This window comes from Camelus bactrianus, chromosome 19 (genome assembly GCF_048773025.1).
Source record: "Camelus bactrianus isolate YW-2024 breed Bactrian camel chromosome 19, ASM4877302v1, whole genome shotgun sequence".
NCBI classification, from domain to species: Eukaryota; Metazoa; Chordata; class Mammalia; order Artiodactyla; family Camelidae; genus Camelus; species Camelus bactrianus.
In genome coordinates, this window is record NC_133557.1 from 7,974,041 (window position 1) to 7,987,159 (window position 13,119).

Genomic DNA, 13,119 nt, shown 5'->3' on the forward strand with positions numbered 1-13,119 from the left:
CAGCTTCCTCTGGTGACTCAGGAGGAGGACCAAAAACCCAGGGGAATGAGGGACTAGAAATGCCAGGGGAGAAAAGCCTCTCTGTGTTTTTTCTTGGCTAATGACCCAATCCTTTCTTCCAGGATGTCCTGGATCCAAGGTGAGATGTTTCATTACTAGGCAGAGTGTGTGCCCTAGGCATACCCCTGAGTTCATCGGAGGCTTCCAGGCACACGAAAGTGTGGTAGGCATGTCGGCCTGGGTTCTGTCTGGATGAATGACTGGCACAGGAGCTACAACAGGTGGACAGTCTAGGTTCAAACACAGAGGTCTAGCAGAGCAGATCCTCTGCTGGTTATACCTGTATGAGGGGTCATCCAGCCAGCCTATTTAATTTCTCCACTCACCTCCTTTCTCTCTTTCAGATTGGTCACCATGACGATGGTGGCTGTGTTTTGTTCCCAGATCATCCTCCAGAAATCATTCACCGTTTCTTCTTTTGGTCCTAAAATAGCCAACAGCAAAGATGAGAACACATCCCAAGGGAAGAAAGATACTGTGAAATTGGGAACATTCATTTCTGACTTTCGGAAGCCTGTGCCCACATGTCCCCAGCTAAATATCCAATCCATCTATCTTCCACCCACCTACTAACTGAGTATTTCCCACGTATCCACCATGTACGCGCCAGGCACCTCACTAGGAAGTGAAGTGGGGATGTGAAGTTGTCAGAATAAAGAGAACGTGAACAATGGCTCCCAAGGATATTACAGCTGAGGACTAGGAATCATGACTCCCATGTCATGGGCCAGATAGCAAGCTGTGTGCTTTATACCTCATTTACTCCTTCCTGCCATGCTCTGAGGGGGTTACCATCAGCCAGAGGGGTTGGGTAAATTGCTCAGGCTGGAATTTAAAATTTACCTCCCACACAGCCTTTCTAGAAAGCCACTAGAAGATTTCTAAACAATGAGGGCACAAAGAGAGAGGGGAAAAAATGGGATCTAACACAGGAAAGAGGCTAACATAACACCCAGGGTGTTGGTAAAGGGAAGGCACAGGATAATTACTCTGTCAGGGGCTAGAGAGCAACCAATCCAGAGTAGAACTGAAGGAAGAAGGTTCTAGAAGGATCCCAAGATAAAAACATTAAAAAAAAAAAAAATTAAGCCTCATGTATCTAAAGGTATCAGAGAAAATATATACTTCCAGCAAAGAGTTTGCAGGAAAAAAATCAGTGCTAGCAATATAAAAAACTAAATGAATAGGGGAAAGACAATTATTAACTCTTGGGGAAGAGGAAAACCAAAACTGTACCCCCAAAAATCATGATACTATGTGCTTCAGCTGTGCCTAATACTGGCACAGTAATAAGAATGTAAGTAACAAGTACTATCTTAATCCCAAATTGTGATTTAACTCCACTGGGAAAATTGGGAAAAGGGACATGCAAGTCTGACTGAGTCTGAGGTGGTTTGTAAGAGGATTAAATAAGTTGTCATCTATGATAAGAAGTCAACAGATAAAAATGGTTCCACTAAATTAAAAAAGAGGAAAGTGGGGAAAACTTTGTATTCCCTTTGGTAAAAAGAAAAGGAGGCATAAGGAGAAGGGGCACTCTAAGCAGAGAGGCAGGAGGCTGGCAGCAAGAAAGCGCATGAGACACCCAGGGACTGCAAGGAGTTGACTGAGTCACTGGATGGGGTGCGTGGAGGGGTAGAAGACGGAGCCAGAAGATAGGTAAGGTACAAGAATCTAACGAGGTGGTGGCCAGGCTAAGGAAGTCTTGTTTCACAGATAATGAAAGATCATTACAGGATTTTCATGAGAGTCCAACAGAAGTTTTGCAGTAAGAAAGGCCATTCTGGTGGAAGGAATGCGGTAGAAAGAATAAGAGCCAGAGAAAGAATATTTTACAAAGTGAGAAAAATCAAGAGAGCTGATGAATGCCGGGAAGTAACAGAGGAGAGTTTCAAGGAGTGTGAAGTACTGTGGAGAGGTTCAAGAGGGTAGGAGTCTGAGAAAAGGCCCATCAGGAAATCAAAGGTGACCTTAATTAACAAGTACTTTAGCATCAACAAGACCTCATGACAAACAGAGACGAAGAGACTGCATGTGGTTGTTGGTGCCAGAAACATCATGAGTAGGTAGGTGGGCTTTGATGGACCAAAATAACATCAATTCCTCTATAGTGCTGCAAACATCAAGATATTTTTACAAGGATCCCAAAGGTGAGGACACTTGTACAGAACTTCAGGCTGTAGGAACGTGTGCAGAGCACATGTAGGACCATGGCATTGGGTCCCCGCTCTGGGGGTTCCTAGACCACTTATCTGTGGATGCTGGCAGAGCTCAGGCCCACGAATGGGAGGAGAAGATAAGTCAGCCTGGACCCTGTAAGGTGGCCAGTCCTCTTTGGAGAGTAAATCCAAATTCAAAATCTGAGCTGCCTGGCTTGAACCTAAGGTTCCCAAAGGGCCCCAAGATAAAGGACCTCATTACACTGTGTGTGTGTGTGTGTGTGTCTGTGTGTTAGTTATATATGTGTATATATAGTCTTTACCAGTATTATTTATGCACATATAGAAAAGAACTTCTCTTAAAGGATCCCTGGATACTAAATCATCAAGATGAAGGTCCTTAGTTATAAACCTGCAAGGCAAGTTACATTTCTTTCGGCAAGTAATAATTACAGAAAAGCTAATGTACTCTGATTAATCTACTTAGCATTTGGAAGAAAAAACCCAAACCCACTCATGGTTAAGACCAAGAGCAAAAAATTACTTTACTTTACCTTGTGCAGCAATGAATTTGTTCTTTTCTTGGTAGCCCTGGGGGTGGGGTGGGGGAGGAATGGAGGAGAAAAAGAAAATGAAAACCAAAAAATGACAGGAATGAAATTCTCTATATTCCCAACCAGTTAACAGAGGCTCCAGGCAATTAACAAGGATTTGCATTCTAGAAATTTTCATGGGATTAATTTTGGACAGCAGGAATCGAAGATTACAAAGATTACATGGTCTAGGTTGTCTTTTCAAGGTGAATTATTAATGAACAGTGGTATAAGGACCTCCAAACACCAACTCCTAGGCTAGACCATGTTTCTGCTGCTTCCTCAGCAGCTGTCAGTCTGGGTCTTGGTGTTAATGGACAAGAATCCTTCACATCAGAAGCATATGTAATGGATCTGGGGATGAGGCTGGGCCCACACTGGGAATTAAACATCTCAATAAAGCCATTAAAAATGCTCTAAAACAATTACAGTGATAGCTTAATTTGGTAACCTTACTAAAAATCACTGAATTCTACATTTTAAGTGTCTGAATTTTTGTTATGTAAATTATACCTCAATAATGTTGGGAGGAACAAAGAGTTTGGCAAGTGTAACTGGCAGCCCACAACAAATGGCCTTAATTTTGCTTCAGCAAAGGCTGTTGTCTGCCCCTAAACTCCAAGTCCAAGGTACAGCTGCTCCCTCTTTCCCACTGGATCTCTCATATGCAGTTAACCCTGCTGACCACCAAACATTTTCTCCATGCTTTACTCTGTGCCCTCTGCACTGCTCTTCTCTCTTGGTCTCCTTCTGTCTCACTAATGAGCACCTCTTGCCCAATGTGTCTTGGCAGAGGCTCGTGGGCCCCAGGGCTCACTCTTCTTTCTCTAATGGCTTCCAAGGCCATGGCTCTGGAATATGTCCTCTGAGCTCCAGATCAATGCCCAACTATGTGGGATACGTCCATGTGGATTACCCTATACTCCATGTATACTCTACAGAGTATCTCATATACAATCAGTCACCATGTCCTACTAAATTCTACCTCCAAAGTAGTTTTTACTTTGATGCTTCCTTTCCAACCCTCTACCCTCATCCTCTGTGGCCTGCTATTTTAACAGTCCTCAGCTGGCCCTTCCTAAATCCATGTTGCACACGGTAACCTGAGTGATCAATATACAAACGTGGCCATGTCACTTCTTGTCTTTAAACACCTTTCCATGTTACCCCATTGCCTAGAATCAAAACACTTAGCTGTATGAAAATTTGCAGATACCATAAGGTGGCTCAATCAGCAACCAGTCCCACCAGCTTCTAGCTTGACATTCTTTCTATAGAGGCTAAAAAACAAAAAGCTAAATTCCCTAGACTCCCTTGCAGCTCAGTTCTGCACAAGACCTAGCTTCTTCCTAGCAGTCCCACACAAGACTTGACGCAGAAGTGAGCAACGCGAGGTGGTGATGTGCTAGGAAGATCTGGTCTCTGGGCAGGCATGGCGGCAGAAGCACTGAGTTCTCCTGCAGCACCTGTGCAGGGGTTTCACTCCGAGTCATGTTGGGTAGCTGGGGTCATCCCAAGCTGTGCCGTTCCTCCCTGAGCAGCATCTTGTGGCTCTCCCACGGGTTCTGTAAGCTACCCAGTATCTTATAATAAACACTTACTGCTTAAAAGAGTAGACAAAAAGTGGACTCTGCTGTCTGTAATTGAGAACCCCAATAGACATATCTGACATTCAATACCTTCTAAAATTGAGTTCCTACCAATCCCCCAAGCCTCATCCCCCACAATTCACCATGTATATTATAACTGAGACTGTTTCCACTCTGACTTTGTTCATGGTTCTCTTTTTGCTGCCCATTTTTCTTCTCTTGAACTCAGACTCAGCCTTTAACACTAAGCTTTACTGGGTCACCAGGTTGGCTGAATGTTTCTTTCTCTAAGTCCCAAAGCACTTGGCAATATCTCCTTCATACAAGTTGCATCCTACAGAAAATGATCTATCTGTGTCTCACACTAGGGACCGTATCTTATCTCTGTAACCTCTGCCTACCTCCAGTTCTCCGCACACAGCAGGTGATCAAAAACTGTTGATAGAATTTAATAAACTGTGGAACATAAATCTTCTTTAATCCCTGACTCTTACTCATGGTTAATCATAGGTTTTTCCTGCTTTTGTACTTTCAGTGAGTTTGTAAGTGCACCAAATTTAACTCCCTTCATCTAAACTCTCATAGTACCTATTAATAACTCTCCAATAACCATCAAGGATGCCCCACTGTGAGCTCCCACTAAGCATGGTCAAAGGAGAAGGCTTGTTTCCTCCTAGTGCCTTGCTTACCGTGACCATGAATAGACCCATCTTACCTGCTTACCAGCCTTAACATCCAACTAACTTTTGTCTGTCTTCACCTTCAATGTGGGAAGGAGCCAAACTGGTTATGGTGACAGACACTGCTGGTTACTAACTCAAAAGCTATTCCTCCCTTTTCTTCCTTGCCATCAAAACCATGCTTTTGTTTGGACATTTACCTTCCACTGGCTTGGAAGGGGACCATTCCTCAGCCCTAGAAGGGTAAATCATAATTCTCCATGCCTTAGCCAGTGACTGGAGAGAGGGTATAAGCATGTAATCCAATCCTGGCTTGCTGGCTATTAAGGGCACTGTACTGGAGAGGCTTCTGGGAAAGGTCATGCTTCCTAATAGAGAGAAAAGCATATGCAGAAACGCTCCTCTTCTATGTTGTTTGTTGTGTTTACAAGGAATGCTTGGAACTGCTGCAGCCACTTTGTGACCATGAGACATTGCTGACAGGCTGAAGATATCTGAGTAGAAAGATGGAAACACCTGGTTTCTTAATGATGTCACTGAGTCACAGACTAAGACAACTCTAGAACTGCTCCGTATCTGCCGTCAGATTATATGAGAAATAAATGTTCCTGTCTAGACCACTTTTAGTTGAGTGTCCCCTTACCTGCAGATGGAAAGCTTTTGACCGATACCACTATGCTTGTCCATATAACATTAAAGTCAACCTGTTCCTCCCAACCTCTTCATCACAACCTTTGATCTAAGTCCTGGGAATCCTAGCTGGTTATTAGCCTTTCTCCACTTTCTCTATTTACCATGTCAGTCACTTCGACCAGGGTTCCTTTCCTTCTAACTACAAACATGACCAGCGCTATGAAACATATTCAGGAAATCCACTCTAGTGAGGCTGCCTGGACTGCTCTATTTCTCAAGCCCATCTGACAGCCTATTTTTTAGCCACCAGTCTCTTGTTCTTCCAGCCTTCTCCTTTTCTTACCCCAAGACTGCTCTCACGTTCTTGAGACCTAGTTCTTGATCTCTTCCTTTCTCTACTGAATCTGAAGCCCTTGGCTGACTACTTGAAGCAGCAGCTGACTTCCCTAAGCCCCTCTGTCTGAGTACCACACGGTTTCTGCATATTCCCAGTCCTAGGGTACAGCTGGGGAAAATCACACAACTGAGGACCCCGGACATCAATGATTCCCATCCTAGGGAGGCCCTCAGTGCAGCTAAAAAATGCCTTTTTCATTCCGTTTTCAGTATTCTTTCCTATTGATCTTAGTACTCTTATGTCACAGTCCCATCCCCCTTTCAGCAGATAACCTTGACTCTGCTTCTTAGAAAAAACAGAGGGGTTCCCTCAGCCTGATTTACCCACACCTACAAACCACCTCTATTTACTCTATATTCCTTTACCATCAATCTCAGAGGAACAAGTATCCTTCCTTATGTTCAACGCTAACCTCTTTTTATTTTAAAATTATGGTAGAATATACATAACATAAAACTGATCACTTCAGCCACTTTCCCGTGTACAGGTCTGTGGCAGTAAGTTTATCACATTGTTGGGCAACCATCAATCACCACCATCGATCTCCAGAACTTTTCTATCTCCCGCAACTGAAACTCTCTACCCGTTAAACGGTAATTTCCCATTCCCCCTCTCCCTCTAGCCCCTGGCAACCTCCACCCTACTTTGTCTTAATGAATCTGACTACTCTAGATACCTCATAGAAGTGGAATTATACGGTATTTGTCCTTCTGTGACTGGCCTATTTCACTTAGCGTAGTGTCTTCAAGTTCATCTACGGAGCATGTGTCAGAGATTCTTCCCTTAAGGCTGAAGGTTATGTATACCCACTGCAGGCATATACGACATTTTATCCATCCATTCTTCCACTGGTGGACACTGGGTTGCTTCCACCTTATGGTCACTGTGATCAATGCTGCTGTGAACATGGTGCACAAACCCCACCAGCATTCTTCTCACGCATCCTGCTTCAGCAGTCAGGCACGCACTCTAGCTGGCTTGCTCGCTCTCTCTCTCCAAACTCTCTCTTTACTGGCTCCTTCCCCATAGCCTATAAAACATACTCAAGTCTCTCACCCCAGCTCTAGAAACAGTCTCTAAATGGCCCTTAAAAATCTCCTTCCAGTTTCAGCTCTTCTGTCACATCACAGCAGACATGACTAACCAGACTCACCAGGTGTCAGGTATTCTTGTCCTGTTTTCCCTGACTTTTACTACAGAGGGCAAGGTGTGCTTTTGTTCTTAGTTATCTCAACAAGCTCAGTAAAGGACTCATTGACTCTTACAGAAAAGTATACATTTAGATTCAGATTTCTGCTTGGGAAAACTGTGGGAATGATGACAGGGTAAACATAAGAATACATTTAAAACTATCTGTTTGATCATTAAAAATTTTTTTCAGTCCCTTAAAAAAATTAAGATTCCTCAAGGAAAACCTGAAATAACAAATATTCCTCCTAATGTGCAGCTGAGAAGGAGCCAGTAGATGGTAGCCTATGGTCATTCAAGGTAATATTGAGAAAAGCTCAAGTTCCTTACATTGATAAATGAAGCGTTGATGTAATCAGAATCTGGAACTCCTTCAACTGGTGTCAGATGGACTCTAGAATGGTCATCTGGAAAAAAAAATATTTTTTTTTCAATTAAATCCAATTTTATTTTTTCACTGGTCCTGATGCAACCTGAGCAGTTGTGGTATCTGTGACTGTGTGTGCAGACATACACACGTATAAAGATGTCACTGAAGCACTATTTATAACACCAAAAATGTGGACACATCCCAACCATCATTAGAGGACTAAGTTAAATAAATTAAGATATATCCATAATACAGAATAGTAAGCAGGTGATAAAAAGTAAAGTGAATACTTCTGTTTCTTGACAACTATCAATATATAGTAGGTTTTTGTTTTGTTTTGTTTTGTTTTTTACATTTCACTATATTATATCATATTACATTAGTTTCAGGTAAACAGCATTATAGTTCGACATCTGTATAACTACAAGTCTAGCTACCACCCATCACCATACAGGAAACACCCTCTTCATCCATTTCGCCCATCCCCAATTCCTTTCCCCTGTAGTAACCACTAATCTGTTCTCTGTATCTATGAGTTTGTTTTTATTGTGTTTATTTTGTGTTTGGATTCCACATAAGTGACAGTATACGGTATTTATCCTTCTCCGTCTGACTTATTTTCCAAAGTATATTGGGAAAAAAAGAGAAAAAGCCAGGGCAATGTAAACAGCATACCAGTTATATTTTAAAATATATATAATATATACATACATTCATACATGAATGAGACATAAGTATCTGTAAATGCCTAGTAAGTGGTCTTTAATGTGTTATGCACCCCAAAATATACCAGGAACTTTTTAAAGGATGAATTTTAAAAAAAAAAAGGAAAGTAATTATAAAAATAAAGCAAAGTTCAAACATTTTGCTGTCGCATCCCACTGGATTATGCATGTTCCATTCTAGAGATCACTAGCCTAGAAAAATGTCTGTTAGGCTATAAACTGATTAGCAATGGCTAACGCTGGGAAGGAGTTATGATAACTCTGAATTGGAATTTCTTTGCACCATGCACTTCCTATTTGGTCCTAGTGAAACTGTTCTCCTTAACTCCCACGAACCTTAGGCCCACCACAAAAAACCTGGTGAAGTACCCCAACTGACTTGGTGAGCACCTGGGTTGCCCTGGGAGCCATAAAGCCTCTTTCAGCCCAAAGTCTTGACCCTACTCTTATCATCAGCCTTCCTATGATCAATCACAAGATTCTTTCCACCCTCAGAATATTTGGTTACAGATGCAGTTTCAGGTTACATCCCAATAAACCCCATAAACACTCACAAGGTAAGATGTTTACATATCGGTTTTTTTCCTTGTTCTCCTCTTTGGAGGCAGCTTCACAGGTGGCCTGGATAGGACAAGCAGGGAGAGCCTGAAAGGTTAAGAGAAATTAGGAGTTATTAACAGGGAAAAACACCAAACACACAAACTGCTGCATCAAACTCTGACCTGGCAGTAAGTTCTACCTTTTCTTCGGGGAAAAAATGGGCCCAGGTGACTACTTGTAGCCTAATACAGAGAGTGCACCTTGCCTCTAAATAGACTCTAAGCTCCTCAGAGTTTGAATCCCCAGAGCACAGCATGCTCTTTATATTACTATGTAGTTAGGGGCCTGTTACAATGCTGGGAAAAATGGACCACCCCAGTATATAGGACTGTGGACATTTAAGGAAGTGATGCATCCCAGAGTACACCACACAGGAGGGCTCTGGACGGTGAGCTGAACTAGGGGCCTGACTGCAGGGTATGGCAGTCCAGACTCTAGCAGCACGTGGTCAGGAAGCAAGGACAGGTGGGTGGGTGAGGAAGGCATTTCACATGGATGCAGCAGCAGTTAGGAAGCAGAGGATCTGGGTGCGGTGATACTGAATCTGCAGCAGTTTTGGAGCAAACGTAAATCAGCTAGCACTGGGAGGGATGTGAACATATATAAAGGGTTTGACATGAGACAGTCTGGATTGTATGAACTTGAGCAGATCTGTTAAACTTTCTTAGACAAAGTTTCCCGTAAAATTGGGATAATAATATCTGCTACATAAGGAGTAAATAAGATAATCTCACATCTGGCACAGAACAAGCATTCATTAAATTAATTTCACAGGAGTAGGAAGCTAAACTTTATTATTTGAACTATTTTCTCCTTCTATGTTCTATATATTCAAAACTACAAAAGCAAAAAGAGAAGTAGTTTAAAATTCCAACCTAGACAACCTTTCAGATAAGTGATTTGGAAATGTTTTACAAGTCTTAAAAATATTCCTACCCTTTGACCTAGCAACTCCGGATTCTAGACTAAATAAACAAAAATCTCTATGTTCAAATTATTTACTTCATCACTGTTTAGGATGACCCAAAACTGAAAACAACCTTAGTATTCAGCAGTAGGGGAACAGTTAAGTAAATTATGGTTCATGTATTATTTCTCATTAATTCTTTCAACAAATATATAATGTATACCTGTTAGGTATCAGGTTAGGCACAGAGCAAACAGTGGTGAATCAATCATATACACAGTTCTTGCTCTCATGGACAATACAAACTTGTGAGTGCAAGATGGATATCAGACAAATAAATACAGAATTATATACCACCATAAATGCAACAGAACAGAATGCTATTATAGAAAATATCAGAAAGCTCAAGAAATATCCCAATACAGATTAAGGGTAGGTCTCTGTGAGAAAGGATGAGTATGGAAAATAGCATTCCAGGCACAGAGAAGAGCATGTGTGATGACCCACAGGCAGGAGGAGGCTTGGTTTGTGTGAGGAAATTAAGCGCCAGTAAGGGTGTTACATAGACAGTGTGGTTGGTGGGGATGTCAGGAGGAAGGGGGAGAAGATGAGATTGACAAGGTTAGATCATTATGTCCATGTAGGTCCCCGAATAGAAAGTCTGAATTTTACTTTAAGTGCATGAGGAAACCATTCAAGGTTTTTAAACTGCAATCCACCTTATGGGTTAAAGAATCACTCAGGCTGTTATATGGAAAGTGGATTGGGAGGAAGGTAAGAACAGAAGTGTGGGATGATGATGGCACAAGGAAACAGATGCATTTGGGATATATTATAAAGTCAGAATTACCAGATTTAGAGATAGAGTGAACAGAAGGTAAGCTGGGCAGAGAAAGAGACAGGAATTAAGGATGACTCTCAGGTTTCTAGCTTGGATAATAATTTAAAAAGATTAAATAAAAGAAATGCCAGTCTAAAAGGAAACAGTTTTGCCAGGTGGAAGCACGAGTGTCAGGAAGGAGCAAATATATTTCTTGGGAACCAGCAAGGTAGTGGTAGGAAAAATTAAAGTGGAAGACCCTAAGATAACAAGAGTCAAGGTCTCAAAGTCCATCTACCTTCACTTACTCAAGAGATTTTCTTTTCAGTTAAAACCCTGGAGGTTCTGCATGTTATTATACTAAGAAATGCAACTTCCCAGTTCACCCACAGTCTTCTTTTCATCCAGATAGGCCAGATTTCCACAAGTTTCCATCTTGCACAGGGCAGGATGAGATACAAGTTTTTTAAAAGCCCTCGTGAGTAACCCTGAGGCACTGTTCTTCTTGGACACCCCTTGTCTCAAATGATGTAGAACAGAGTAAGTGACAACAAGATTCCTGAAAATAGTCCTCAGGGTCAGTAACGACAATGCCGGCCCCTCAAAGCCCGGTCAGCACCCCTAGCTCCCCCCGCCAGTCACAATGAAGAAAACATGGGTCGCCAGCTAGGCTGAGGCTCCTAAAAGGAAAGTTAGAAGAAACAGGAGCCATTCACTGTTTGGCAAGATAAAATAAAGGGTTTGCTACAGAGAACATCATGCTAGATGCACAATGTCAGACTGTAGAGCCTAGGTGAGGGATGAAAACAAGGGGAATCTGACCCCTTTTAGTTTCTACTCTGAGAAGCCTAGCCTGGAGAGCCGGGCAGAAGCAGCTGAACCAAGAGTCTAAGATGTTAAATATGCTACAAACGCTAGGTGGCATCAAAGACCATTTCATCCCTTGCTTAAGCCTTTACTGGGGAAGCAAGGCTAAGGCATATTTTTTTTTTTAAGTGTCAGTTTAAAATTTTTTTCCAATTTTTATATTTATTTTTAAAAAAGTACATCCACCACCCGATTTAGTTCAGAAGTTCTCTTCGGGCCCATCCTCATCACATCCTCTTCCTTCTCTCACAAGTAAACTTGGAATTTTGTATTCATTAGCCCCTTGCTTTATTTGTATCCCATACATCCTGTATCCTTAATATATTTTTATATTTGGTCTATTCTTTGATAAAAAATGGAATCATGATCCAGTTGTGACCTGCTTTTTTTTGCCCAACATTATGTTCTGAAGATTCAACCAGGTTGTTCTATGTAGCCAAAGTTCATTCATTTTGTAGTGCTCCATTTAAGACCAAATCAACATTTATCAATTCTACTACTGATGAATATTTGGGTTGTTTACAGGTAATAATCCTGGCTTTGAGCAGTAACTGCCATGTGCCTCCCTGTGTACATGTGCAAGAGTTTCAGGTGTGAGTATCTCTGACCTTACCAGATGAGGCCAAATTGTTTTTCAAAGTAGTTGTACAATTTTACACTCCCACCAGCAATGCAAAGTGTTCCACTAGTTTTGTACCCTCATCCACATTTGCTACTGTCAGACTTTAAATGTATCAAATGTTGGTTTAATTTACATTTCTCTGATTATTAATGAGGTTTACTGTCTTTCCATAGTTTACTGGTCAACAGGGTTTCTTCATACGTGAAGAATCTAGTCAAGTGTTCTCCGCATTTTTTGACTAGATTATTTTCTCACTAACTTGTAGGAGTTCTTTATGTGTTCTGGACACTCATCTTTTATCAGTTAGAAGTGTTACAAGTATTTTACCAAGTCTGTGGCCTGCCCTTTCATTTTCTTTATGGCATTTATTTATAGACAGAAGATTTGCATTTTAATGTAGTCAATCTTTTCCTTTATAAACATTTTAAGTCTTAAGACTACTTTCCTACTGTGAGATCATAGTATATTTTCCTACATTATTGTCTCTGCATCTTGTTCTTCAAATTTCAGTGTTTACAACAACTGGGATTGACTTTTGTGTTTGGTATGAGACAAGAATTGAATTTCATTTATTCCGATAGGGTTACCCAATTGTTGGAGCACTCTACTGTAAAGACCATTCTTTTCCCCACCAAAACTACAACAGCATTCCTGTCACAAATCAGTTTCCATTTACACACGAATCTGCCTCTGGGTTCTCTACTGTATTCTGCTGGTCAATCCGTCTATCCCAGTGCCAACACAAGACTGTCTTAATAACTAAACTTTATAATAACTCTTTATATCTGGTAAGGCAGGTCTCCTCACCTTGTTCTTCTTCTTCAGGAATGTCTTGGCTATTCTTGAATCTTTTCTCCTCCATATAAATTTTAGAATCAGCTTGTCAAGTTCCACAAAAAACCTGTTGGG

General features: G+C 41.4%; 1 protein-coding gene across 5 annotated transcripts in view; it reads right to left on the bottom strand.

The window, feature by feature from the left end:
- PTPRA (protein tyrosine phosphatase receptor type A) overlaps positions 1 to 13,119 on the bottom strand; it is a 115,854-nt gene that overhangs the window by 16,945 nt on the left and 85,790 nt on the right. For 4 of the 5 annotated variants that reach the window (XM_074347013.1, XM_074347015.1, XM_074347014.1 and 1 more), the window contains 4 exons: positions 8,949 to 9,039; positions 7,630 to 7,706; positions 2,774 to 2,810; positions 387 to 484 (listed from right to left, as the gene is read on the bottom strand). In XM_074347013.1, coding sequence (XP_074203114.1) covers positions 387 to 484; positions 2,774 to 2,810; positions 7,630 to 7,706; positions 8,949 to 9,039 — 303 coding nt within the window. Of the gene's footprint in view, positions 1 to 386; positions 485 to 2,773; positions 2,811 to 7,629; positions 7,707 to 8,948; positions 9,040 to 13,017; positions 13,112 to 13,119 lie in introns of all 5 variants that reach the window. The other variant, XM_045508505.2, reaches the window with a different exon arrangement.